The sequence below is a fragment of the Camellia sinensis genome, chromosome 14, assembly GCF_055761805.1.
Source record: "Camellia sinensis isolate YWXY chromosome 14, ASM5576180v1, whole genome shotgun sequence".
NCBI lineage: Eukaryota > Viridiplantae > Streptophyta > Magnoliopsida > Ericales > Theaceae > Camellia > Camellia sinensis.
The window spans coordinates 2,918,299-2,945,913 of NC_138974.1; the positions used below are offsets into that span (position 1 = coordinate 2,918,299).

Consider the following 27,615-nt stretch of genomic DNA (forward strand, 5'->3'; position numbering starts at 1 on the left):
AAAACATGCTGGTCTTAGGCTAAAGTAAGCTAGAAAAGCAAGCTAACACATGAAACTAACTAAGCATGCAAACAAAACACAAAGAGGGGAAGCTAACCCCTCCAATTTTGGATTTCAAAACAAGGTTTTTACCATTGAAAAACCTCTGAGATTCAGTGGTTAAAAGACCCAAAAAATTTGTTTTGAAAGTGGTGAAAAGATGGCGCAAAAGCTTAACAAGCTAAAAAGTAAAAAGGGTGGACAACCCCTTAACTCAAAAGGACTCAAACCACCACTTTTATGTCTCAAAAATAGAAATTTTGACATGTCAAAACCAGCCCCAAAATAGTAGAAAAAGATGGCAAAGCAAGTATTGAAAGCAAGCTTAAATAACAAGTGTTATACCTCTTGAAGCTAAGACACAAAATAGGCAACAATCCAGGCCCAAACCTCCTTCTAGAGCTCAAACAAGGCTCTAAGGGACCTCAGCTCAAAGGTGGTCAAGTTTGATTAAGGTAGTGTATGTAAGAGTGTAGAGAAAATAAGTTACAAGGCACAAAATATCAAGAGAGAGAGAGAAAATTCTAGAGAGAGAGATATTTTTGGTCTAAATCTTCTAACCCTCAAAAATGGGGGAGGCACCCCCCTATTTATAGAAAAACACCCCTTGAGCTTAGATACATCTCACCATACACGTGTATGAAGATGCAGCTCAGTGTGCAACAGCCGGCACAATTGTCAATAAATATCTAGAAAAAGAGACTGGTGGCCGTCGGCCACCACTGATAGCCGACCGGCCACCACTGGTGGCCGACCGGCCACATCCATGGCCGACAGGCACAACCCATGGCCGACAGCCTTGGGTGTGGCCAACAGGTCACCAAGAGGTCCAGACACCAAGTTTTGGTCCAAAACAAGGCACAGAAAAAACAAGGTTCAAAGGCTCAAAGACAGGGCATTCCTTCGAGGACTTCGGGCGCTCAAAACGAACACAAACAAGAACAATCATCGAGTGCACAAACGATGACGTCCAAGTCTTAAGAACGGTCAAAAATTGGGTGTCTACACATGCCTTCTTAGATCCACTCACCTAGGGTGAGGTTGTTCATCTAGGATCTGCTCACCTAGGCTGTGCTCTTCCATCTAGGATCTGTTTCACCAAGGCCGTGCTATTCCATCTAGGATCTGCTTCACCTAGGTCGATGTCTTCTTTTCTCAAACCTACTCATATAGGCCGATATCTTGTTTTTTAGGATCTGGGATCTGCTTACCTAGGTTGAGCTCTTATCTTCTCGGACCTACTCATCTAGGCCAGGATCATACTTTCTTAGATCCACTCACCTAGAGTGAGGTCATTCATCTAGGATCTATTCACCTAGGTTATGTTCTCCATCTAGGATCTAATCATCTAGGCCGGTGTCTTTTTTTTCTCCAATTTACTCATTTAGGCCTAGATCTTGTCTTCTAGGATTTGGGAACTACTCACTTAGGTTGAGCTCTTCCATCTAGGATCTGTTTCACCTAGGCCAATGTCTTCTCTTCTCGAACCTACTCATCTAGGCTAAGGTCATGCCTTCTTGGATTTACTTACCTAGGGTGAGGTTGTTCATCTGGGATCTGCTCACTTAGGCCGTGTTCTTCCATGTGGAATCTACTTCACCTAGGTCGTGCTTTTATATCTCGGATCTACTTCACCTAGCTCGATGTCTTCTCTTCTCAGACCTATTCATATAGGCCGATATTTTGTCTTCTAGGATCTAGGATCTGCTCACCTAGGTTTGAGCTCTTGTTTTCTCGGACCTACTCATCTAGGTTGAGATCATACCTTCTTGGATCCACTCACCTAGGGTGAGGTTATTCATTTAGGATCTGCTCAGCTAGGTCATGCTCTTCCATTTGTGATCTACTCACCTAGGCCAATGTCTTCTCTTCTCAGACTTACTCATTTAAGCCAAGATTTTGTTTTCTAGGATCTGAGATCTGCTCACCTAAGTCGAGCTCTTCCATCTGGGATCTACTTCACCTAGGCCATGCTCTTCCATCTGGGATTTGTTTCACCTACGTCGATGTCTTTTTTTCTCTGACCTACGAGGTCATGCCTTCTTGGATCTACTCACCTAGGGTAAGGTCGTTCATTTGGGATCTACTCACCTAGGTCATGCTCTTCTATCTGTGGTCTACTTACCTAACTCGATCCTTCTATACTTGAAGGTCATCTTCATATCCTCGGGAGCGCTCATGCCCCCTATCTTTGCATTCATCCCTTATGGAAAGGCCTATATTCCGTCAATGTCAATGCGTTCTCTATCTTCACTAAACTCTTCGTTGCTGATACGTTGATATTGCACGATGATGGCCATATATTCCAACTAAGTTCCCACAAATGGCGCCAAATTGTGGGTGTTGATTTTTGACCTCAAAACCAAACAGATCTCATTGTCAAGATTTAGGGAACTCAACTGGAGAGCACACAAAAGAATAAATTAAGCCAGCACCTATACACATGAACACAAGAAATACCACGGTGGCTCTTCCACCCGGGGGCACTTCGACGATTAAGTCAGTCAACTTATTTCTCAAAGATATCAACACAAGTACACAATTCACAATCAAAAGCATACCTTAGACCTACGAGGGAGCCTTACTTTTATAGCCAGTAGTGCCCGCGTCCCCTAGAAGACTTACTTCATATGACTCTATCTTTTACAAGGATATCACTTATCAAAGACTTCTCTTATTTAGATTAGGATCAACTTTCTTAAGAGTCCAACCTTACCCAAACAAGTAGTCTAACATCATTTAGGACTCTTGTCCTCTATTCAAATATCTCAGATTTCGATATAATTGCATCATACCTCGGCATCCCCAGGTTCTTCACATGGCACCTTGGCACCCTGAGGTTCCCCATGTGGCACCTCGACCAACAATCTAGGCCACGTGGACAACGCAAAAAATATGTCCCCACAGAATGAATAATTGATACCTCATCACCTACCTACTTACAATTAGTGCCTTTCTTTAATGGTGTACCATATATGAAAATATTTTCTATTTGTTTATTTATTTATAGATAGCATAAACTAAGGGGTACAAACAAATCTTGGGAATGTAATTCCTATTTGGATTGATAACGAGGTTGTTAGAAGAGGTATTTAGTAGATAATGATTGCTTGGGCAATTATGGTTGATTTCCAAACGCTCTCTCGATTTGCTCTTAAAAGAGGGTCTGCTTGCCAATCTGAAGTTAGAGGCATGTAATAGATACATGCATGTTGGTATTGAAAACCTCGTCCTAAATGCAACCAATTTCTTGGTTAATTAGAATAGGGGTTTGGTCTGGTGGATAATTGTATGGTGCTTAGGTTCATATCTTATCTTTTTGTGAGATATTCTTCTCCTACTGGATTCAAGTCTCAGTGTGACGCGACGTCATTTCCTTGACTTGGACAGGGAATTCTGGGCCTTGACCAGTAAATGGGCTAGTTTAGGTTGAGCTTGTTCTAAAATCTAAAACCACATCCCAGCCATAGACTTTCACCAAGTTGGGATTTGGGATTATTACGTTAATATTTCAGGTTAGCAATCTTCTTCCATATATAGCTTATTTTGAGTGTTTTTATTTTTTTTCATTTATCATGTATTGAACAATAATCCTTCCATAACATAATATATTAATAATACTTACAAGTAGAGAAAAAAGTGGAAGGGTTAATCTCACTTGAGGCTAGAAAAGATCCAACTAGGTTGGCCTCTCCTAGCAAACCAAAATTATCCACGTGGCACCTCAGCTAACCACTTAGGCCACGTGAATAACTCAAAATTATGTCCCCACAGTAATATTTTGGTTTATACTCAATCAATAGAGACAAATTGATAGACAACACTCAATTTTTACAAAACACGAAGGATCAAGTAATATGGTTGACTTCTATGCCTTGAAAAGGTCGAGGATTTTTTAGAGAAAATAAACAAAGAAAGTAAAAGGAGATGAGGTGAATTGATATAAATTAAGTAATATTGTCACTTGTCACAAATTACACGAACTTAAATAAGAATAAAGAAACTGAAATTACACCAATCGACAGAGAAATTATAACTAGGCTACTCCTAACTGTTTGCTAAGTAACTACTCCTAACTGATAAGAGCCACTCCTATAATATCACGATTTGTGAATGCAGTTGAAGGTCCTTATTCTTCTGAAGTCTTCAACTTCTATATTTGCTTGGGCATCGCTTGCTGCAACCACACGCGTCTCTATGATCTCCCTTGATCTCAGCCTCTACTTATCCATATCCCTTCTTCATAGCAATGGCTTGCAAATTTTGTGCTTTGACCTGGTCTTGACCCCTTGATTCTAGCATATAACATTCAACTGGCTGCAATGGCTAATTCCTCTGACCTTTTCCCTAATTCTTTAAAGCCACGTCATCATTCCACATCATCAATACACCTGTCATTCCACATCAACACCTATTATGCTACATCAGCACTCCTGTCCACAGGTAATTTTATAAAATTTAATGTCAACACATACATACATGAATTCATGATGACAGAGGACAGTGACTACCTCTAGAGGAAGCGACTCCACGCCGAGGTAACATCCCCCGTCAAGCCAAGAACGCCGTTCTCAGTGGAGTTGGATAGATTTGAGGCCCCAAAGAGATTCCATATGTCGAGGTTCCAGATTTATGACAGTAAGTCTGATCCGAACTTTCATGTCGACTTATATTTAAATTCAATGGCTTTGTATAGCGGGAATGAGCAGTTGTTGTGCAAGATCTTCCTCTCATCCTTTGGGGAAATCACATCAGATTGGTTACGCAAGTTGCTGAAAGGAACTGTAAAGAGTTGGAAAGGCTTGGCCGAGATGTTTGTAGCCAGGTTTGTAACAAATAAGTTGCAGCCACTAAGAATAGACTCCCTGCTGGCATTGAACATTAGCGAGGGTAAAAGCCTGAGGGCTTATGCCAAATGGTATTATGAGGTGTTCAACCGAATACCGACATGCAACCATTCATGATGACAGAGGACAGTGACTACCTCCAGAGGAAGCGACTCCATGCCGAGGTAACATCCTCCGTCAAGCCAAGAACGCCGTTTTCAGTGGAGTTGGATAGATTTGAAGCCCCAAAGAGATTTCATATGCTGAGGTTCCAGATTTATAACGATAAGTCTGATTCGAACTTTCATGTCGGCTTATATTTAAATTCAATGGCTTTGTATAGCAGGAATGAGCAGTTGATGTGCAAGATATTCCCCTTATGCTTTGGGAAAATCACACCGGATTGGTTCCACAAGTTGCCGAAAGGAATTGTGAAGAGTTGGGAAGGCCTGACCGAGATGTTTGTAGCCAGGTTTGTAACAAATAAGTTGCAGCCACTAAGGATAGACTCCCTACTGGCTTTGAACATTAGCGAGGGTGAAAGCCTTAGGGCTTACACCAAACGGCATTATGAGGTATTCAACTGAATACTGACATGCAACCAGGAGTTGGCAGTCGTATCTTTCAAAAACAGCCTGGAGGATGAATGTCCGCTTCGAAAATCGTTGGCAAAAACTCTACCAAAGAATATGGAGGAGCTCATGGCACGAATTGAGAAATATGCTAGAGTAGAGGAAGACACACATGGAACAAAGGCACCAAAACAAGAGAAGAAAAATGGCTCGCCGAAGCGAGGTCGAGGCAACACTGGTTTTAATAGGCAAGAAACAGGATTGAGGGCTGCATAGACAGTCACCACTATATTCAGAATCCCAGTCTACAAAGTTCTGGAAAGGATCAAGAACCAACCGTATTACAGAGTGCCAGAGAATATCCCCGGTAAGTTTATGGAAAGGAGCCTTGGGAAGCATTGTGCTTACCATAATGAGGATGGGCACTTGACTCAAGGATGTAGGGCTCTGAAGACACACTTGGAGGATTTGGTTAGACTGGGTCACCTGAGAGACCTAGTAAATGAGGCCAGGACGAGGGAAGAACAAGCAAGGCTACCCTAAGCACCAGCAGCACCACCTCCATCGCCGCCACAACAATAAGCAGAGGGACCATGGGTGATCAATGTGATTCACTCAAAGATGAATGAGAATGATGTATGAGGGGAGACTCAGAGAGTGAGGCACCTACAACATGTGTATCAAGTCCAGAAAAAGAGGCTTAGGACAAATGAATACTAGGGACCAATGGTTTCATTTACTGAGATAGACCTGGATATGGTGTAGCATCCACACAACGATGCCCTGGTGATAACTCTGAAGGTTGGAGAGTGCCAAGTGAGCCACAGACTGGTTGAGCAAGGCAGTTCTTGTGACATCATGTATATTAGATGTTACAAGGAACTTGGCCTTCACCCAGATGATTTGGAGCAATCCAACAGCCCGATGGTCAGATTCAATGAAACGTCAACGTAGCCTCTAGGAGCCATGAATCTGGAGGTGCAGGCAGGCACAAAGAAGGTAAGCACGGAGTTTATAGTAATCAATACCCCCTTCCCTTACAATGTTATTCTGGAAAGACCATGGTTGCACGCAATGAGGGTTGTTCCCTCAACGATGCACCAACTATTACGGTTCCCAACTGAGCAATGAATTGAAGAGGTTGGAGGGGATCAAGTACAGGCAAAAAATTGCTCCATGGCAGCAATGAAGTCCACCTGTAATGTACGAGAAGCAGAAATAGTTAAAATTGAAGATGAGGACACGGAGGTCCTAGATGATGTCGGCAAAGAACCAGCCGACAAGAGGGAGAATACTCTGAAGAGGATTGTGGTCCAGGAAGGTGATGGAGAGCGCTTCTTTCTTCTCGGCTCAGGCTAAGCCGAGGAGGAGGAAAGGGAGTTGGAAGCTTTTTTACGAACAAACATAGAAGTGTTTGCCTAGACGCCCTATGAGATACCAGGCATCGACGTCGAGGTCACTTGCCATAGGCTCAAAGTAGACTGGTCGATAAAACCTGTCATCCAGCGGGCAAGGAGGCCGACATTACTACATGTGGAAGCAGTTAAAGAGGGATTGGACAAGTTGCTGGAAGCCTAGGCCATTTGAGAAGTACACTATCCGACCTGGTTGTCCAATACAATGGTAGTGAAAAAAAAGAACGACAAGTGGAGGGTCTGTGTGGACTTCACCAGCCTGAATAAGGCTTGCCCCAAAGATAGTTTCCCACTGCCTAAGATTGATCAGTTAGTAGATACCACTTCAGGGCATGAACGGATGAGTTTCCTGGATACATACAGAGGCTACCACCAGATAGCAATGTATGCCCTAGATGAAGAAAAGACGACATTCATCACTCCAAAAGAACTCTATTGTTACAGAGTGATGCCTTTCAGGTTGAAAAATGCAGGAGCAACCTACCAGTGGTTAGTGACCAAGATGTTAAGCATCTGATTAGGAAAACAATAGAAGTCTACAATGATGACATAGTCATGAAGACCAAGGAGCTTGGGAACCATCTGACCGATTTAACGGCAGTTTTTGATATCCTAAGAGCATATCGGTTCCAACTCAATGCTTCAAAATGTGCATTTGGAGTCGGGTCTGGTAAGTTCCTGGGATACTTGGTCACCAGAAGGGGCATTGAGGCAAACCTAGATCCAATCAAGGCCATCCTTGACTTAAAGAGCCCGACGTCAGCCAAGCAGATCCAGATTTTGACCAGCAAGGCAGCAGCCCTAAATAGGTTCATTAGTTGAAGTTCAGATAAGTGTAAACCATTTTTTAGTTTGTTAAAGAAGGCCACAGGTTTTTTGTGGACAGATGAGTGCAAAGTCGCCTTGGCCAACTTGAAAAAGTACTTGACAACAGCTCCAGTTCTGTCAAATCCAATACCTGGAGAAGAATTGTTTCTATACTTAGCAGTTTCAGAACACGTAGTAAGCGCGGTAGTAATCCGAGAAGAGAAGGGAGAACAAAAGGCGATATACTATATGAGTAAAACCCTAGCAAGTGTAGAAACCAGGTACTTGCTCCTGGAGAAATTGATATTAGCCCTGGTAATGGCTTCTTAAAAGTTGAATCACTACTTTCAAGCCCACAAAATTGTGGTACTGACTGAGCATCCCCTGAAGACTCTATTGCAGCCCCTAAAGTCCCTGTTGCAGCATGGAGGTCTGATAGGCAAAATAGCCAAATGGGTAGTGGTGCTGGGCCAATATGACTTGGAATTCAAGCCTAGAACAAGTTAGTAATCAATATCTCTCAAAGATAGCGACTTGTGCTTAAACTCACAAGAAAGAACTTCCCTTCGACCCACGAGAGTGCCTTGCTTTTATAACCAGCGTTGACCTGATCCCTTTAGAAGCCTCACTTCAGTGGACTCAGGCTCAATGCACATCCTGGACCCTCATATAGATAGAGATAAACTCTTCTTAAGCCTTATCTTTATCCAGAATGAGATCCTCCCCCGTTTTAGAACTCTTGTCCCTTATCTGCTTATCTTGGATTCCGATATCTCCGCAGACAATCTCAGCCTAGCCAAGATCATCTCGGAGCATGACCAAGCCATGTGGCACCTCGGCTAACACTTCGGTGTCACCTTAGCCACGTGATGTTATTCATAAGATATGTCCCCACAATTTTTATATTATTATTACTATTATTATTAGCTTTTAGAATTATGGACTTCCATAACAAATTTATTCATAGTTTAAAATTAATTAAAATATTCTCTAATAATATTTAATTTGCACTTTGATATTTACCACCCAAATGTTTAAGACTTGTAAAATTATTATTATTATTATTATTATTTATCGGGTTCTCACACAACGTCAAAAAGTCCCAATCAAATTTTGAGAATATCGATTAATTTTGAAAATACCGATTCCCCTTTCTTTTAGTTCAAGTTTAACCCATACTACACATCCATTTAAGCATTTTCATCTTAGCTACTCTCATTTTATGAACTTGATGTTTCTTAGTTGCCCAACGTTCTATCTCGTAAAGTATCGTTAGCCTTATAGTTGCTCTAAAAAAATTTCTTTCAATTTTGTTAGCATTAATCAATCACATAATATTTCAGGACACACTCCTTCACTTGAGTCAACCTTCTTTGATTTCATAGATTACATGATCTTCAACTTCACTCATATTAATAATCAAACCTAAGTAATAAAAATGTTCACTATTTATTATCTCCTAGTTTTCGATGTTCGCTTCTGGTTTTCGATGTACACTTCATTATTTCTACTTCTACTATCACCAAAATTATATCACATATTTCAGTTTTATTTCTATTAATTTAAAACCCTTTGGAATCTGGTGTTTCTCTCAATAACATAAAATATGGCAATGTTCTGAAACCTAAACCATTGACCAAATCGAAAGAGGGACCAAATTAAGGGTCACTGTAGTGTTCCTTGACTTGGACAAGGAATTTTGGGCTTTGACCAGTAATGGGCAAGTTTAGGTTGAGCTTGTTCTAAAATCTAAAACCACATCCCGGCCATAGACTCTCACCAAGTTGGGATTTGGGACCATTACGTTAATATTTCAAGTTATTGATCTTCTTCTGTATATAGCATATTTTGAGTGTTTTTATTTTTTTTCATTTATCATTTATTGAACAATAATCCTTTCATAACATAATTTTATTAATAATACCTACAAGTAGAGAAAAAAGTGGAAGGATTAACCTCACTTGAGTCTAGAAAAGATCCAACTAGGTTGGCCTCTCCTAGCACACCAGAATTATCCATGTGGCACCTCGGCTAACCACTTAAGCCACGTAAATAACTCAAAATTATGTCCCACAATAAAAATTTGGTTTAGAGTCAATCGATAGAGAAAAATTGACAGACAATACTCAATTTTTACAAAACACAAAGGATCAAGTAATGTGGTTGACTTCTATGCCTTGAAAAGATCGAGGACTTTTTGGAGAAAATAAACAAAGAAAGTAAAAGGAGATGAGCTGAATTAATATAAATTAAGTAAAATTGTCACTTGTCACAAATTACATGTACTTAAACAAGAATAAAGGAACTGAAATTACACCAATTGACAGAGAAATCATAACTAGGCTACTCCTAACTGATTGCTAAGTGACTACTCCTAACTGATAAGAGTCACTCCTATAATATCACGATTTGTGAATGCGATTGAAGGTCCTTATTGTTTTGAAGTCTTCAGCTTCTATATTTTCTTGGCCATCGCCTGCTGCAGCCACACGTATCTCCATGATCTCCCTTGATCTCAGCTTCCATTCATCCAGATTCCTTCTTCATAGCAACTGCTTGCAAATTTTGTACTTTGACCTGGTCTTGACCCCTCGATTCTAGCATATAACTTGCAATTGGCTACAATGGCTAATTCCTTTGACCTTTTCTCTAATTCTTTAAAGCCACGTCATCATGCCACATCATCAATACACATGTCATCCCACATCAACACCTATCATGCCACATCAACACTCCTGTCCATAGGTAATTTTGTAAAATTTAATGTCAACACATACATACATGAATTCATGATGACAAAGGGCAGTGACGGAGACAATGAAGGACTGGGGGGGCGCGTGACCCCCTCTTTTTTTTGAAAATTATGCTAGTGCCCATAAATGTTAAGAGTATTTTAAATATATCCATTATAAAATTATATTAGTACCCCTCCTAAATTATTTTAAAGTACTTAATATTTTTAATTTTTCAAAAAAAATCTTTATATGATGTTTCAAGAAAAGAATAATGATATACAAATAGAATATTTGTACAAAAATTTTATATAGAATGAGTTGTCATCTTATAGTTTCTTCATTTTTAATCAAAACATCTCTTATTGTCTTTGTAATTTTACAAATGATATCGACACATCATTCTGATGAATTTTTTTATATGAATTTTATATTTGCAAATCACTTTCCTCAAGAAAAATGTGAAAATATTCTTTACTCTTACTAGTGGACTTTATCTCAAACACATTTGCACTCTCTGTTTTTTTCAGCCATCCTCCCTACATTCAATTTTCTATTCTTTTTTTTTTTTGGTTTGTTTTTTTGGTTCAAGTATTGAAATTTGGAAAATTTTGTTTGTAGGTTTCTTTTAATCTATCTTGTAGTAAAAAAAAATTTCCAAACATACATTCTAATCAAAAGTAATTCTATTTAACTCATTTGTAAGTATTTATTGAGTTCTGTTCTTCATAATGTTTAAGTTTAGTAACGTCCAGTTGTTGCTGATTATGAGGGGAAAAATGTAATAAAAATTACAAGATTGTGGGAAGTGAGAAAATTATTATCTAAAAGGTGGAGGTAAACTCTTGCTATATATATATATATATATATATTTTTTTTTTTTTGCACAGAAAAAATTGTGTCTCATATGTTTATAATTATTTTTGTCTTATACATTGATTTATAATTTTTTCAAAAATTTAAAACTTCAATTAGAAAGTGTCCCTATGTCAAATTCCTAACCCCGCCACTGATGGAGGGACACACCTACGAGAAGTTATTGATTGGTCTAGAGCACCACGTGACGGTGTTATGATTGGTGGAGAAGGTAAGATTTACGAATATATGTTGGGTGATTGGGAAACGTAATAAATACGATAAATTGTGATTGATAAAAAACATGATCACAGAACGTTACTGGACCAACTAATAATTTTTCCACACACGCTTCCACTTCAGATTGACTGACAATGTGTTCCCTAGCATTTTTCCAATACCACTTGCAAGCGAATCAGCATCCTTTCCTTGAGGTTCTTACTTGACTTCCTACTTGATGGGTTATTGGGCTCACTTTTAAGCCTAATTTTAAAAATCTGAACCGTTCACATTTTAAGATTTGTTGAGTATATCATACCTGTAAAAAATCAAGTTGATCGGATATTAGAAAACATGTGTTTGGAAAACTAACTAAAAACTATTTTTTAAAAAAATTTAATAAACAGTTTTCCGAACACATGCTTTCTGATATCCGATCAACTTAATTTTTTACAAGTATGATATATTTAATAAATCTTAAAATGTAAACGGTTCAGATTATCGAAATTGGACCTAAAAATAGACCTAATAACCCAACAAGTAGAAAGTCAAGTAAGAACCTTAATGAGGGGATCCTGATTCCTTGCAAGCAAGGTAAGCTTCCATTTTTCCATTTCTTACTGTCAATACTCTTTTTTGTCAGTTGGAAAACTTTCATTCTCTTGTATTGTTAGTCTTACACTGAAATGATACTCCTATATAGTTTTTTATTTTTATTTTTATGAATTTCAATAAATGGATTATGCGAAGTAAGACTTACACGCATATGTGAATATTGGAATCCCTAATGTTTTAGTGATATGTAAGAGTTTTGATGAAGAGTTTTGATCAATTATCATACAATTTTATTATTAAATAATAATATCACATATTGATTCAAATTATTTAAATTTTATAACATAAATGTTACTAAAAACTACCTTAACGTTTTTGGTTTTTTTTTTTTTGAATATTTGATGAACATTTTATTGTTCGAGACTGTGGGTCAAATCTTGGAGTCGAGACAACTCATGCAGTCTCTCCCAAAATGACAAAAGGAAATGTGGCTTTTTCCCACCCACCCCCACCCATCAATTTTCAAACACCTACGACTGTCCCCCCATTGACCACGTAGCATTTGCTATTGACTTTTTTATTTGTTACTTTTGTTTTTTAAAACTTTTTTAAATATAAAAAAAAAATAATTGATTTTGTTAAAAGAAATTAGTTATCGTTTGGGAAGATAGATTGGGATGGGTTGAGGCTAAAATAGTCATAAAAAAATAAAATAAATTTTTTAGTCTCATGCAAAAAAAAACACATTTAAATTATAATCATTTTATTTTTTTCTTTCATGAAAGTAAAAAAAATCAAAAAGTGAGACTTTTTAGCTAGGTAGTTAAAAAATCAAAAAACTAACTTACATCTCAAATGAACTCTTAGTATTTTTTTTTATTCGTTAAAAAAAAAAAAAAATCTAACTTTTTTAATTGTTCTTTAGCTCTTTTCAATTAGACTTTTACTCTTTTTTTAAAAAAATAATTTTTTAATTAGAAATAACTTCATGATTAGCTCCAAAGACTTGGTTAAAAATCTTTTCTTTTTTTTTCTTTTTTTTGACTTTTTAATTATTTTATCTTTTTATAAATAAAAAATATAAAAAATAATATGATCTAAAATAAATTAAAAATTAACTTTTAATTGGGTTACCAAAACAGCCCTGACCCAAACATATCTCATCAGTTGGGTTTTAGGTTTGGGTCATGCTCCGGAGCTCTAATTAGAGCTGCAACAGTGCAGCTCTAATGAGCTGTCACCTAAAAAAAAAAAAAAAAATAGTGAAGTAAAAGACAAAAAAGAGAGAAGAAAAAGATAAATTAGAGATGCATTAGAGGTCCTTTTTTAGTGGTCCAAATCATTTTTGTTTAGGTTTTGAGAGGTCCTTTGAAAAGCCCACCCATTGACAGTTCCTAGTTAGGTCAGGATGTATATGTCATGTTAATTTTGATTAGTTTGGGTTACTGTCAAATTCAAAATCAGATTGACATAGCTCAGTTTTAAAGTTTTGGACATACAAGGGAAATGTTATTGCCTGCACTGTACCTATTCCAAATTATGTAATTTTATTATAAAAATTTATAACATCAATCACAAATTACATATAATTTTTTTAATTCAACTCCTCTTGTTAATAAAATTCTTGAAGTCACAAACCGTAAGGAATAAACTTATTTATGAAGGTATGTTTGAACTGTAGAGATTTAGTATGGTTCACACAAGTTAACCCACGATAGCTTATATATCCCAAAAAGACCATGTTTTTATCTTTTTTATTTAATGATTTCTTCAAGTCATGATTCATGTAAATAAATTTAATATATAATTTTAGTAGTTACACTTACTCTAATTGTTTGTGTGGGGTTTTAACAAATAAGGTAAATTATAAATATACCGCTTGAGATTTGTTTAAAATATGAATTTTTCTTATGATTTTTAGAAATTATATCTTACCCTTTGGATGCATGGAAGTGAATTACGAACAAATCCGAACTAGAAATACTCTCTATTGACGAATAATATTGAGCAGACTCTCAATTTTTATTAATCAAATATAAACTACAACCTAAATAGTTCTAAGGCTTACAACCTTATTTATAATGAAAAATAATTCGTAAAACAACAAGATTAAAAAGGCAAATAAAACATTAGGAAATAAAATAATACTTGTAAAGCAAATAATCCTAATTCTTGTAGGACAACGAAATAAACCAATAGGCAACCTAAATAAACATAAACTAAAGATTTTAATCTTAAATAATAATTCTAATTAAATATTAAAATAATAAAAATAAAATATAAAATTTATAAATTGTGCTTTGCATCTTCAAGTTTCTAATTACATAATGAATGATTCATTTTATTAATAAATCATCAAGTCAATTAATAATTTTTAATAATATTATAAATATATTTCAATTAATAATTCAGGTAATTTTATTATTGTATAGGAGAATAGTTAGGAATTTTATTTTTCTACTAATTTTGTTAAATAAAAAATTCTGATAATGAGGTATTTGTAATTTTTCAAACTATGGAGAACAATCCATATTTTAAGTAAATATTAGGGAGTGTAATTGTAATTGACCTTAAAAAATAAATAAATAAATTATAGAATAAATTACAAATACACTCGTAAAGTTTGCTTAAAATACGATTTATCTTCTATGGTTATGGAAATCACATCTTGCCCCGTTGAAGTTTTTTATTTCATAACAAAATGACATCTTTTATTAATAAATTATCAAGTTAATTAATAACTTTTAATGATGTCAGAAATTTATTTTAATTAATAATTCAAGTAATTTTTTAATGAGAGTAATTAGAAATTTTATTTTTTTAGTTAATTTTACTAAATAAATAATTCTGACAAAGAAATATCAGTATAATTTTTTAAACTATAACAAACAATTCATATTTTAAACAAATTTCACGAGATATATTTGTTATGGAAAATTTTATTTGCACGCCATATAAACTTTCAGTGCACACTACAAATGTATTCATAAATAAATTTTTAAACAAATATCAAAATTTCAAATTTAAAATTATGAACAAAAATAAATTATTCAAATATATAGTATGTTTAATTATATATATGTGAATAACTATTTTATATTAATAAATCTAAATCCAAACATTTATGTTTGGTTTGAGTTTGGGAGATGAGTTTTAGAGATAAAAAGTACGAAAAGTTGTTTGGTTTGGTTTTTTTCAAAAGATGTTTTGGAAAATTATTTTGAGAGAGTTTTGGAAAAAGTGATTGATTTGATGTGTATGAGAGAGAGATTTGTTTGGAAAACTTGTAAACCAAACAAGTTTTGAGAAATTTTTTTGGGAGAATTTGTTTGGTTTAATTACTTTTGAAAACTTATTTGTAGAGAATTTTTCTCAAAAATTTTTAGAAAACACAAACCAAACAAGGCCTTTATATTTGTTTGAAAATTTATATTTGAAAACATTTATAATCCAAATGAAAAACTTGTATGGTGTGCAAATAGATTTGTTATTTAGGTTATGTCTAGCATAAATGGTTTGAATTAAAATAGTTATAAAAAAACAAAATGAATTAAAAAATAAATAATATAAAATGTCAGATCTAAAAAATATAATTTTTTTTTCTCATAAAAATTAAAAAAAGACAAAAAAAAAAAATCAATCCCAAATAAAGCCATTTAACTCTAATTACGAAAAAATCAAAAAAATCAACTCACAACGCACAGGCTTACCCAAAATGTAACTGGTTCAAAAAACGGAGCAGTATGCAGAGTCTCTGAAAATGACAAGGAAACGCGGCTTCACTTTTCCAATTGTCAAACACCTACCCACTGCTACTCGTGCTACTGCCATTGCATTGCATTGCATTGACTTGAGAATTGATTTGATCATTGACTTCAGACTTGTTTCATACTACTATCCTTGTACTTGTACTCCCTCGGTTCTCCATCTCTCCTCCTCCCGTTTTACTCAATCTGCTTATTATTATTATTATTATATTTTTAAATTAATAATGTTAAAATCACCCCATTTATATATCATATTTGATTTATTACTTGATATATCACCAATGACAATAATATTAACTTAATAAAACAAAATATCACATTTAAAACATAATTATTTTATTTTTTCTCTTAAAAAAATCAAAAGTTCTATCCCAAATGAGTCTTTTTAGCCACAGGTTAAAAAAATCAAAAAGTCAACCCACATCCCAAACGAACGATAATTATGAAAAATGAAACTGTGAATTATGACATTGTTTGATATTAATATGTGCCAAAATATTCACTCTATTTTGTTTTAGTTTTCAAAATTTACTTTTCAGAAAATGCTAATTTTTTATTTTCAGTATTTTTTTTTTGTTTTCACTGTATTTTTTTAATATTTTAAGCAAATTTTTTTTTAATTTTTAAACACACCTAATATAAAAACACTTAAAAAGTATAATATTTACGAAAAAAATCTTTAAAAAATTCACTAAATACTAAAAATACAAAGATTCAGTACATTTTTCATATTTTTGTATATTTATTAATTTTTTTAAAAAAAATTTCACAAATATTTTATTATTTAGATATATCTAATTAAGATGCATCTAAAAAAGTAAAAAAAAAATTACTTAAAATTATAAAAATATTCACTAAAAATAAATAATAAAAAACTATGAAAAAAAAAAAACTAATTTCTAAAAAATTGAAACCAAACACACTAATTATAACTCCTTGTAACTTTGAATTAGACTTTTGTTTTGTTGTTTTATTATTTTTATTAACAAAATCAAACTTGGTTTGAAAACTCTTATAATAATTAAAAAGTCAAAAATAATTAAAATTTAAAAAAAATCAAATAATTACAATAAAAAATGGTAAAAAATTTCTTTTTTCTCTATTTTTTATACGTTTATTTTTTATAAAAAACAAAAAAAAAATACTAACTCATATTTTAGCCAACATTTTTTTTCTAAAATAACTTATTTCCAAATATCTAGCACGCCCACGGTAGTCCCAGATATCTTATTTGTTTCCAATAAACATAATCAAAATACCTAATTTATATTTTATTTTATATTTAAACCACCAGCCAATGCCATAGTTGCTAGCTCCTGCTGAGTCTCTCTGCCTCACTTTGTAACTCAACTCAAATGGCCAAACCAAGCATACATGTTGTGTTGTTGTTCATCACCACCATCCACTTGTTCTTCATCATCCCTTGTTTAATATGTTGTCCTGATCATCAAAGGCATGCCCTTCTCCAATTCAAATCCTACTTCTTCAATACCTCCTCAGGCTCCTCTTCCTCAGATAATTCCTCCATCATCTATGGCTTAGAATCTTGGAACTCCACTTCTTCTGACTGCTGCAGTTGGGACGGAATCGTTTGTGATTCAAAGGCGGCACGTTCCATCATTGCTCTTAACTTGGATTCCATTGCCAGTCCCAGCACCGCTACTCTCCAATTGGACATGGACATGCCAATGCCAATAATGCCACTTATCAATGCGGAGGTGGTCTTGACACCGCTCTTTCGCATTACCACGTTGATGCTGCTTGACATCTCCTCCAATAACTTACAAGGTCAAATTCCAGGTGATGGTTTTGCCAATCTCACCAAACTGGTTCACCTTGACCTCATGGAGAATAGCTTCCATGGCTCTATCCCACCACAACTTTTCCTTGGCTTGAGGTTTCTGCAATATCTGGACTTGAGTGGCAATTCACTCAATGGTGTTCTAAGTCCCCAAGTCGGCTATCTTACAAACTTGAAGGCTTTGAAGTTGGATGAAAACTTCCTTCATGGAAGCATCCCGGAAGAGATTGGGAACCTCTCCAAGTTGCAGCAATTGTCTCTCCGACAGAACGAGTTCCATGGCGGGATCCCTTCCTCGCTCGTGCTGTATCTGAAAGAGCTTCAACTACTGGACCTGAGGAACAACTCATTTTCAATGGATATTCCAGTTGAGATTGGAACAAGGTTATCAAACATTTCCACTTTGGCCTTGAGCGACAACTACTTCACCGGTGGAATCCCAGCATCCATACAGAATATGACCAACTTGGAAACACTTAGGCTAGACAACAACATGCTCACTGGACAAATTCCATCCTGGCTGCTCAATTTCAAGGCACTAAAAAACCTGTTTCTGGGAGGAAACAAGCTGAAGCTGAATAACAATATTAATGTAGTGCCCGAGTGTAGGCTATCTCAACTCTCTCTCAAGTCTTGTGGGCTTGATGGTGACATCCCAGATTGGATTTCTACCCAAAAGAGTCTTGCTTTTCTTGATTTAAGTGAAAACAACCTCCAAGGAACATTCCCAGATTGGCTTGCTGAGATGGAAGTTGGAAGCATCATTCTCTCACATAACAAGCTTAGTGGTTGTATTCCTCCTCGTCTTTTTCAATCTTTGAGTTTATCAGTCCTTTCCCTCTCCAGAAACAATTTCTCTGGTGAGTTGCCTCACAACATTGGTGATGCTACTGAGATCATGATTCTTATGTTGGCTTCAAACAACTTCTCTGGCCCCATTCCAGTTTCCATTTCCAAGATTTATCGCCTGTTGTTGTTGGACTTGTCACGCAACAGATTTTCTGGCAACATAGCAACCGCTTTCAACCCTGATGCCCTGCTTGCTTTTGTCGATTTATCCTCCAATGAGTTATCAGGTGAGATTCCAGTGACTCTCTCTAATGAAACTAGGATTCTTTCATTGGGAAAAAACTACTTCTCAGGTCCCTTGCCTCGGGATCTGATTTGTTTGAGCAAGCTTCAACATCTTGATCTCCATGACAACAAAATCACTGGTGAAGTGCCAACATTTCTTTCTGAAATCTCCACTCTTCAAATTCTGATTTTACGAAACAATTCCCTTCAAGGTTCGATCCCCAACGGACTTTCCAACCTTACTAGCCTCCAAATTCTCGATTTCTCATCCAACAAACTCACAGGGAAAATCCCCCCAGAAATGGGATATCTTGCTGGAATGATTGAAACTCCCGTCACATATTCATCACTCTCTGGTATGTTCACCTTCTCAATCGAGTTCAATGACTTACTAGTGAACTGGAAAAGGTCGATACAAGGTCTTTCAAGTCACAACCTTGGCCTGTACTCCTTGTTAGACTTGTCAAAGAACCAACTTTCGGGTGAAATTCCAGCATCATTAGATGAACTCAAGGGCCTAAAGGTACTCAACATCTCATTCAACAGACTTGCCGGTGAAATACCAGCAAGTTTCGGTGATTTACGGAGTGTGGAGAGCTTGGACTTGTCGCACAACAAGCTATCTGGCTCAATCCCACAAACACTAGTAAAGCTGCAAGAACTGACTACGTTGGATGTGAGCAACAACGAGCTCGTTGGAAAAATTCCAGTGGGTGGACAGATGGACACGATGGACGATCCAAACTACTATGCTAATAACATTGGGTTATGCGGATTTCAAATTAGGGTGAAATGTCCAGAGAAGCTGCCACCGCCAGAAGTGCAGGAGGAGGATGACATCAAGGAGTCATGGTTTTCATGGGAAGGAGTTGCAGTTGGGTTTCCACTCGGCTTCTTCTTATCGATTGCAATCATATGTATTACTAGCTATTTGATCCCAGCAAGACAGCCAAATCGCCGCAGCTTCCGAAGAGGGCAAAGAGCTTAAGCCAAAGCCAAATAGCTCTACTGTAAGGTCTCCCTGCAAGTCATTGAAATTCTGGAATACCAATAAGGGTAAATAATTCAGGTCATTGCAGTTCTTTCTTAACATAAAGAAACCAACAAGCAATCTTTATTTGATCTTCGATAAGTACTGGAGATTCTCTCTCCATATTACTAAAGTAATGAAACAGTGTTCCTCAATCACTCAACCTTCCACATTTTGTTGGTTCTCTTCCACTGGCTAAAACTGAGGAAGAGCCCTCATTAGCACAGTTGCCATGTATGATTAATTACATAGACTCCGCATGATGTTTCTGATATATTTCCTATTCATTCCTTTTTTAACTAAACAATGCATATTAAACAGCAAGAGCAAGGCATAAAAGAACCTGCAAGACTAGAGCATTTCCAAAATGCCAGACAAATTTTGAAGTAATTGTTGTCAGTAATGGCCATTACCTTTCTTATGTTAGAAATCATTCCTCGGAAACGGATTTTATGACAGAACAGAAACAACAGTGATTGATGAAACAAGGAAGAAGATTAAAGAATAAAAATATATAGCAGTATAAAGAAACAATACCCTATTGCCCTCAGCTAAATTGAACTCAGCTCTCTCAATAGAAAATTCTTAAATTGGGAGCAAGACAGCAATGATATATCTGAAGACTATTTTCATGCCATTGATAGGAATTTGCAAAGCATATCTGAGCTGGGTTGAGCAGAATATAATCAAAGAACCATACAAATGCATCCTCTATGCTCCTGTTTGTTGTCAATATCTCCTCATCACTGTGACAAAATGAAGCCAAATGATACAATTACAATCAAGTTATAACTGAAAACAACTTCATGCTATCCGAGCTTTTAGGTTCTTAGAAAACAGGAAATTCAATTAGAATATCACTCTTAAGGGCTAAGTTGTAAGAGATATTTCGTAGATAACTTCGTGACAATAAAGATTTGCCTCAGGAGTCTATTCTTCTCCAATCACCAAATTAACCATGCATGAATGAACCCCCACATATGCTTTTCCTGAATCAAAAAGAGAGATAATATAATCCTATTTTTCTAAGTTTAATGTGAAAGATAGATGTTTCGCAGATTGTACAAATACATAATACATCCTTTCTTCTTTTCTTTGGTTACCATTAGACCTTTCAGAAATTTTCTATTTCCACAAATCCAAAAACATTATCAGAAGTATGTCAATTGAAGCTATATTTTCATTCCCCCAGAATTGCATTTAGCCTTTGATCCTTTCACAATCACACAACTTACTTTCATGAGGTCATGCCAACAGAATGAAATATACATACATATATATATATATATATATGTGTGTGTGTGTGTGTGTAAAACATAAAACATAAGCCAGTCCACCATTTATTTTTACTTTTATTTTTTTATTTCCCGACAGAAAAAAATAAGGAGATGGCAGTTTGCGTATACTTGCCAGTTGCTAGAAATTAACTTATAACTTGTGAAAAGCTGTTGCGCGAAACAGCCCCTATAAGTTTAATGTTCAAGCCGAAGTATATGGGGAAATTCTATTTCCACACACCTACTTACCTCGGTGCACACACTTATTAATTTGATTATTAATTATTCTTCTCAATCTACATACTAAACGCTTCAATTATATCTTTACTCATACTATCATACACATACCACCCCAATCCTCATTTCACACACCTATTAAAAATTGTAGACCCACTGCTATGGTTCCAGACAAACATTGAAGACCACAGTTAAAGTACACAGTCAAAGTGAAGACCATAGTCCTCCATTGAAGACCCTCCATTGACAACTCTATTGAAGGCCCTCCATTGCATTGTTGAAGATGAGGCATCTCCTATTTTCCATTTCATTATTGCATTTATTATTTTGTTATTGCATTTACCATTTCGAGATTTCGAGATTTTTGTGTACTCCATTCTTATTAAACTCTCGTTTTTTCTTTCAAGTTTTGCGCTTTTGGGCATTTGGCACTGGTTTTCCAAAATTATTTATTTAATTCGAAAATTTACTCCCAAATAAAATTGCTTAATTCAACAACTGAGTTCCAAAAAAAAAAAAAAAACCGATGGTTAACTTCCGAATTGAGTACAGTATTTCGATTCTGTAGTACTAAAATTAGTCAATTGGTTCGACATTTGATTTCCGATTCATATATTGTTTTTCGGCTCAGAAGTTCTGACTGTTCCCCCTATGAATCAGATAAATGCAAATCATTGTAATGTTTTTTTTTACTTCTTGTCAAAAACTTGTAAATAATGTCACACAATTTTCATGAAAACAAACTAACTAATAAAAATTATTGAGTTACGAAATTCTTATTAAAAGTTACCTGGTTAGTTATAAAATGACTAGGACAATCCACCATAATATCAGATCAAATCTCAATTTCTTCAATGCATACAATCTGAAAAGAAAAAAATAATTTTTAATTTAGCATGTCAGAGCTGAATATAACACTATTACTCAGCATTTAATAATCGAAATAAATCAAAATTTTCTATCTTTAAAAATCAAATTAGTTTAATAATTTCAAAATTTGTTCATCGAATAAAACAAATAAAATCGGTGGTTAAGTTTCGAATGTCAAATACAACTATTATTTTCGGCAGTTGATATTCTAAGAAAATAAAATATTTCGACACTGGTTTTTTGACTTAAAATCACGGAAAAAAAAACTTCTGCGCAAAAAAACTAACATTTTCATCACTATTTTTGCTATCACCAGCCATATTTTTATTTGAATTTAAATTTTCATTGGTTTACAACTCTTCCATCACAAAATCAAGAATAATTGAGGATTATAATGACAAAACTATATAAATAATAGAGTATAAACACAAAATAAAGCAATATGAAAATATTGGTTGAAAAGTATTGATTTGCAAGCAATAGAGGGCTGAGAGTACTACTTTACAAGCCAGTGAGAAACAATGAAAGAAGTGAAGAACAACAGATAAATTTAGATTTTTTTTACTAAAAAGATGTGGATAGAGAAAATTGAAATATAATATTAAGGGTATATTTTGATGTCCATTATGATTATTTTACTTTAAAATATAATTGTCATAAAAATAAAATTTTATTTAGTGTGTACACTCAAATAAATAAGTGTATGGAAATAAAATTTTCCAAGTGCCTGCTCTAAAAGCCTGCGCTAGTCTTACTGAAAATGGGTCAACAGTGCCATAAGCGTAGCCTAGAGGAGGGAGAAGTTATTTACTGGTCTTGGAACATTGCTCCATGCCACACATATTATGACACTAATCCTCTTATCCCTTCATAGGAGATAAAATGTAGTGAAACCTATTGCTTTAGCCAATAAAATAATGCATGTTCGAGCATCATTTTCATTTGCCTGGAGCAAACTATAATTTGTAAGTGTTCTCTCTCCAAATGATATGCAGAATTGCACATACTCACAAGCCGAAGTCCCAACAGTTGTACTAATAATTTAATAAAAAGGCTCCAGCAATGATCACACACTATATGTACAATGTGCTGCAAGCCACAGAACAGAACTCCCAAATAAAAAATTTAAATAAATAATTAAAAAGAGAAGAGTTAAAGCTTGCTTGATAGAGAATTTCCAAATCTCCAACCAAAGCAAACAAATAATCAAATTAATTCATCAATAAAACACATGTTACAAGAATTACCTAGTAATCTCGAACTGCTCCTGCAGATAAAGTAGACTCAAAACTCAAATTCTAATGAGCTCAAATTATGTATCAATTCTCCCTAAATGCCCGCCAGGACAAGCCCATTCATTACCTGTGCCTTTAACCGACGGCTTTTGCCCAGCGCACACAAGCTTAGGAATAAATATGTGTTGTGGCCTTTAACTTTATATTGCACATATTACACAAGTTTGTGGTAATAACTAAAAAAAAAGTAGCAGAAACCACCACCACCTTTAGAAAATGCATTGCCCATCCGCATGCATAGGCAGTAAGGAAGGCAAGGTCCTCTCCTCCCGTATTGTAAAACCTCATTTGATTGAGGCCACCAAAATTCTCTTAAAAATAAATTCAGAACAACTAACTACAGCTCATCAAGAAAGCATAGTACACAATACTACCACTACTACTGATGCTGCTGCTACTGCTGCTGCTGAACCTTGAGGACAGGGAAAGCAATGACATCTCGGATGCTCACAGAATTTGTCAGAAGCATTACTAGCCGGTCGACTCCAAGTCCCTGAAAAAACATCAATTATTTCGATTAGACCCTGCTGACGGAGAACATACACCTATGATATATGCAGCTAAGCAATAAATTAAGAGAATTTTCCTTCTTAATCCTTCCTTCAATTCCACTCACTCTAAAAAGAATTTTCCTTCTTATCTGAAAAAGATAAATTATTTTCTTTTGTTTCATTGGGAAAAATGAGTAGCTATTTTTTTTTGGTTGTTTGTAAAAAAATGAATATGTATAAGTAATTACATCTCCTTTTCATTTTTCTTTCCCTCGATAAAATCCAAGATACAAACTTATCGTATGTCACTACTTAGCTCGAGAAATGTACACTCCATAATTATAACTTTAGTCTCCCATCCCCTATGTAGTCCAATAACAAAATCTAACACACTAGGGCAAAGAAAACTACCAATCCCAACATGAGTTTGGAAAGAAATTGTAAAACATAAATGAGTCACATATTGTTGCACTACAACCATCCAAAGTAATTTAGGAAAATTGAAAAATAATTTACATACAGGACAAGATATGCACAGCAAATGCAAAAGGCACACAAGCCCACGTATAATTACATTTAGTATACACATCTTTGTACAAGAACTCAACTCACTCGGAACAAATATGTAGTGTTAAATGAATGGTATTGATTTCTGCAAGTGACAACCTTACCATTCCCGAAGCTGGAGGCATTCCATATTCCAAAGCTGTAAGAAAGTCTTCATCAAGAGTCACTTCGTATGAGTTGTCATCATTTTTTTTCCCTTTCTCATCTGAATCGTTCATTTCAGAAATTGCTGCTGCTCTCCTCTCATTATGCTGCCTCACTTGCTCTTCCAAGCGTCCTCTCTACCATGGTTTAAAATTAACAAAAACTAATTTTCTGCTTCATATTGAAACCAACCTCTCACAAGTTGCAACATAGTTCAAAAGTATCACATTTAGCAAAAAAGAAAATTGTCCAACACTCCAACCAACTAAAGCACACATTTGAAGCATCACTAATATTACAGTTAACTAGGAAGTACAGGTGTGGGGGTACATTATGGGTACATAAAACAGTTTTGGACATGCCGATATGTCAAAACTTTTAAAAAATGGAAAAAGAAAAAAAAAAAGATATGGGTACAGTTAGGGTACATCCATAAAAAATACTATAGTTCTGTAATTTCTAGACAAGGTACAAACTAAATTTTAAAGCCAAAAATTTAGTTAAGGATCCAATCTCCAAATCAAAGTTCAATTGGTCAATCCGAGAGTCAGAGAAAAGAGGAAGCTTAATGGAAATTGTTGAGCGTTGACAATCATCAACCCTAATTGGTCTATCATCGCAGGCAGCGAAAGAAAGAAGCCTAGTCACAGAGAGAGAGAGAGAGGCGCACACACACACACACACGAAGATGCTCCACAATTGGGGGGAAGAAATTGAAAATATTTTTAAAATTGGTGATAATTGCAAAAATACATTATACTTTCAAATTTTAATAAAAATAGGTCCAATATATTTGTTCAGTGCCCCTATAGTTTTTTAAAATTTACATTAATGTTTGACATACCCACAAAAGTACCCGAAAAGCACCCATGCCATACCCAACATTCAAAAATTAAGAAAAAGTATCAATACGTATTTCGCGTACCCAGTACGCATGCAATTGTACCAGTACGCATACTCTATACTCATATTTATTTTCTGTTGAATATAGAAATTAGAGTACATAGAATCTTTTTATTTTAGTATTATGTATGTAATCTGTGATTCTGTCAATCACTGATTTAGTATTGTTTCCTTATTTATATCGTTATTTCTATCTTCAAACCTATTTGAGTTTGAGGGGAGGTATTATACCTTCAAGCCGCCCCCTCTAATACACCACTAAAGCCGTCCCCTAACGCACTTTCTAATAAGCCGCTCCTTGGCGCACTCAGTCATCTGTTACCATCATTGTTCAGCATCACGTAATAAGTTATGTGTGTGCCACGTTTGCTGGTTCAACATCCAATTCTCTACATCAGACCAGCATGACCCTTTTAAACTGTCTCGACATTGATTCCGGTTAATCTCTACAACGGTTCGACATGACTCCTTAAACTGTCCCGACATTAATTCCGGTTAGTTCCTACAACGGTCTGGCATGACCTCGTAAACTATCCCGACCAGTGTTTTTAAAGGCTCAAGGCACACTAAGGCGCTGAAGGTCTCTCAGGGGCTAGGCGCAAGGCGAGGCGCGAGGCGCGGTGCGGGCTTTATTGAAGTAAGGCGCACAGTCATAATAAAAAATAAAAAAATTAACATAGACTAATCTAATTTTGGAAAATAAGAATCAGAATCAGAATCTAATTTTGAAAAATATGAATTAATTTTAGTTTATTAGAATTAGAATCTAATTTTAGAAAATAAGAATCAAAATCTAATTTTGGAAAATATGAATTAATTTTAGTTAATTAGAATAAGAATCTAATTTTGGAAAATATGAATTTTGGAAAATAAGAGTCAGAATCATAATCTAATTTTGGAAAATAGTTTTAGTTAATTAATCAGAATCAGAATCAGAATCTATTTTTTTTCCCTAACAGATAAAGGAAAAAAAAAAAAAAGACTAGTAGAACATTGTATTAATTAATTATTTGTGAATAATTATTTATTTGTAATTTTTTTTTCAGTTTATTTTTTTTAGTTAATTAATCAGAATCAAAATCTATTTTTTTTCCCCTAACAGATAAGGAAAAAAAAAATGAAAAAAAAAAGAAGGCATAATTGAAAGGCATAATAATCTATTTCAATAATATATTTTTTCTAGTCTATTTTTTTTAGTTAATTATTTTGAATTTGTATTTGTATTTGTATTTTTTTTTTTTTTTTCTAACAGACTCAAAGGCATAATTGGAGAAAAAAAAAAGGGGGGGCAAAATAGAGACGACACAGCCAAAAGAAGAAGAAGGAGGAGGAGAAAGAGAGTCAGAGTCAGAGTCGAAGAAGAAGAAGTCGAAGAAGTCAAAGCCGAAGAAAAAAAAAAAAACAAAAAACAAAACCCAGTCCATCAGCCCAGTCGAAGAGGAGGAGAAGAAGAAGAAGAAGAAGAAAAAGAAGATGGCGAAGCATACCAGTGAAGTCGAAGAAGAAGTCGAGCAGTCCAGTCGAAGTCGCAGTCCAAGGCGAGGCGAGAGAGGAAGAGATGACGTAGGTTAGGGTTCATTTCAGTCGTATTTGGGCCATATTGTGCATGAGTTGTAATCCTCTGTGGTTAAGAGCCATTCAAAACACACCCCGCAGCCGTTAGATCAGATCTGTGGTTAAGAGCCATTCGAAAAATCAAGCATGCCTAGTCGTGTGCCTTGCGCCGCTGTCGACTGGTTCAAGTCGCGTCTAAGGCGTGCGCCTAACTCAACTCGCCTCGCCTGGGACCTGTCCAGGTGCAAACCATGCGCTTCACTTCACCTTGCGCCTAGGCGCATTTTTCACAACACTGATCCCGACATTGATTACGGTCAGTTCCTACAATAGTCCAGCGTGACCTCAAGCTATCCCGACATTAGTTCCAACCAGTTTCTACAACGGTCTGGCACGACCATAAGCTATCTCCCGACATTAGCTCCGGCCTCTGATGCCGACCAGAGTCTTGTTGGTTGTTGAAAAAAGTATTTCTTGGCTATAGATGCTTTGGTAGGTCTTCTAGGGCAGTTCAATCCCTATTTTTTTTCACTTTTTAGGGTGTGATACTGATGTATTAAGCACTTTTTTAGCCTCTTTTATTTA

The 27,615-nt window shown here is 35.4% G+C and overlaps 2 protein-coding genes across 2 annotated transcripts in view; one reads left to right on the forward strand and one right to left on the reverse strand.

Moving 5' to 3' along the window:
• Window positions 1–16,967: 16,967 nt before the first annotated feature.
• On the forward strand, window positions 16,968–19,855 carry LOC145807981 (receptor-like protein 46). Its single transcript, XM_082907150.1, has one exon. It carries the CDS (start codon window positions 17,143–17,145, stop codon window positions 19,648–19,650), a length of 2,508 nt encoding a protein of 835 aa, XP_082763276.1. The 5' UTR covers window positions 16,968–17,142; the 3' UTR covers window positions 19,651–19,855.
• A 3,373-nt stretch (window positions 19,856–23,228) lies between these two features.
• Window positions 23,229–27,615, reverse strand: part of LOC114299382 (lysine--tRNA ligase, chloroplastic/mitochondrial) — a 44,792-nt gene continuing 40,405 nt past the window's right edge. Inside the window, exons 13-14 of the mRNA XM_082907151.1 lie at window positions 24,534–24,710; window positions 23,229–23,864 (exon numbers count right to left, since the gene is read on the reverse strand). Coding sequence (XP_082763277.1) covers window positions 23,766–23,864; window positions 24,534–24,710 — 276 coding nt within the window. The 3' untranslated portion in view covers window positions 23,229–23,765. The remainder of the gene's footprint in view (window positions 23,865–24,533; window positions 24,711–27,615) is intronic.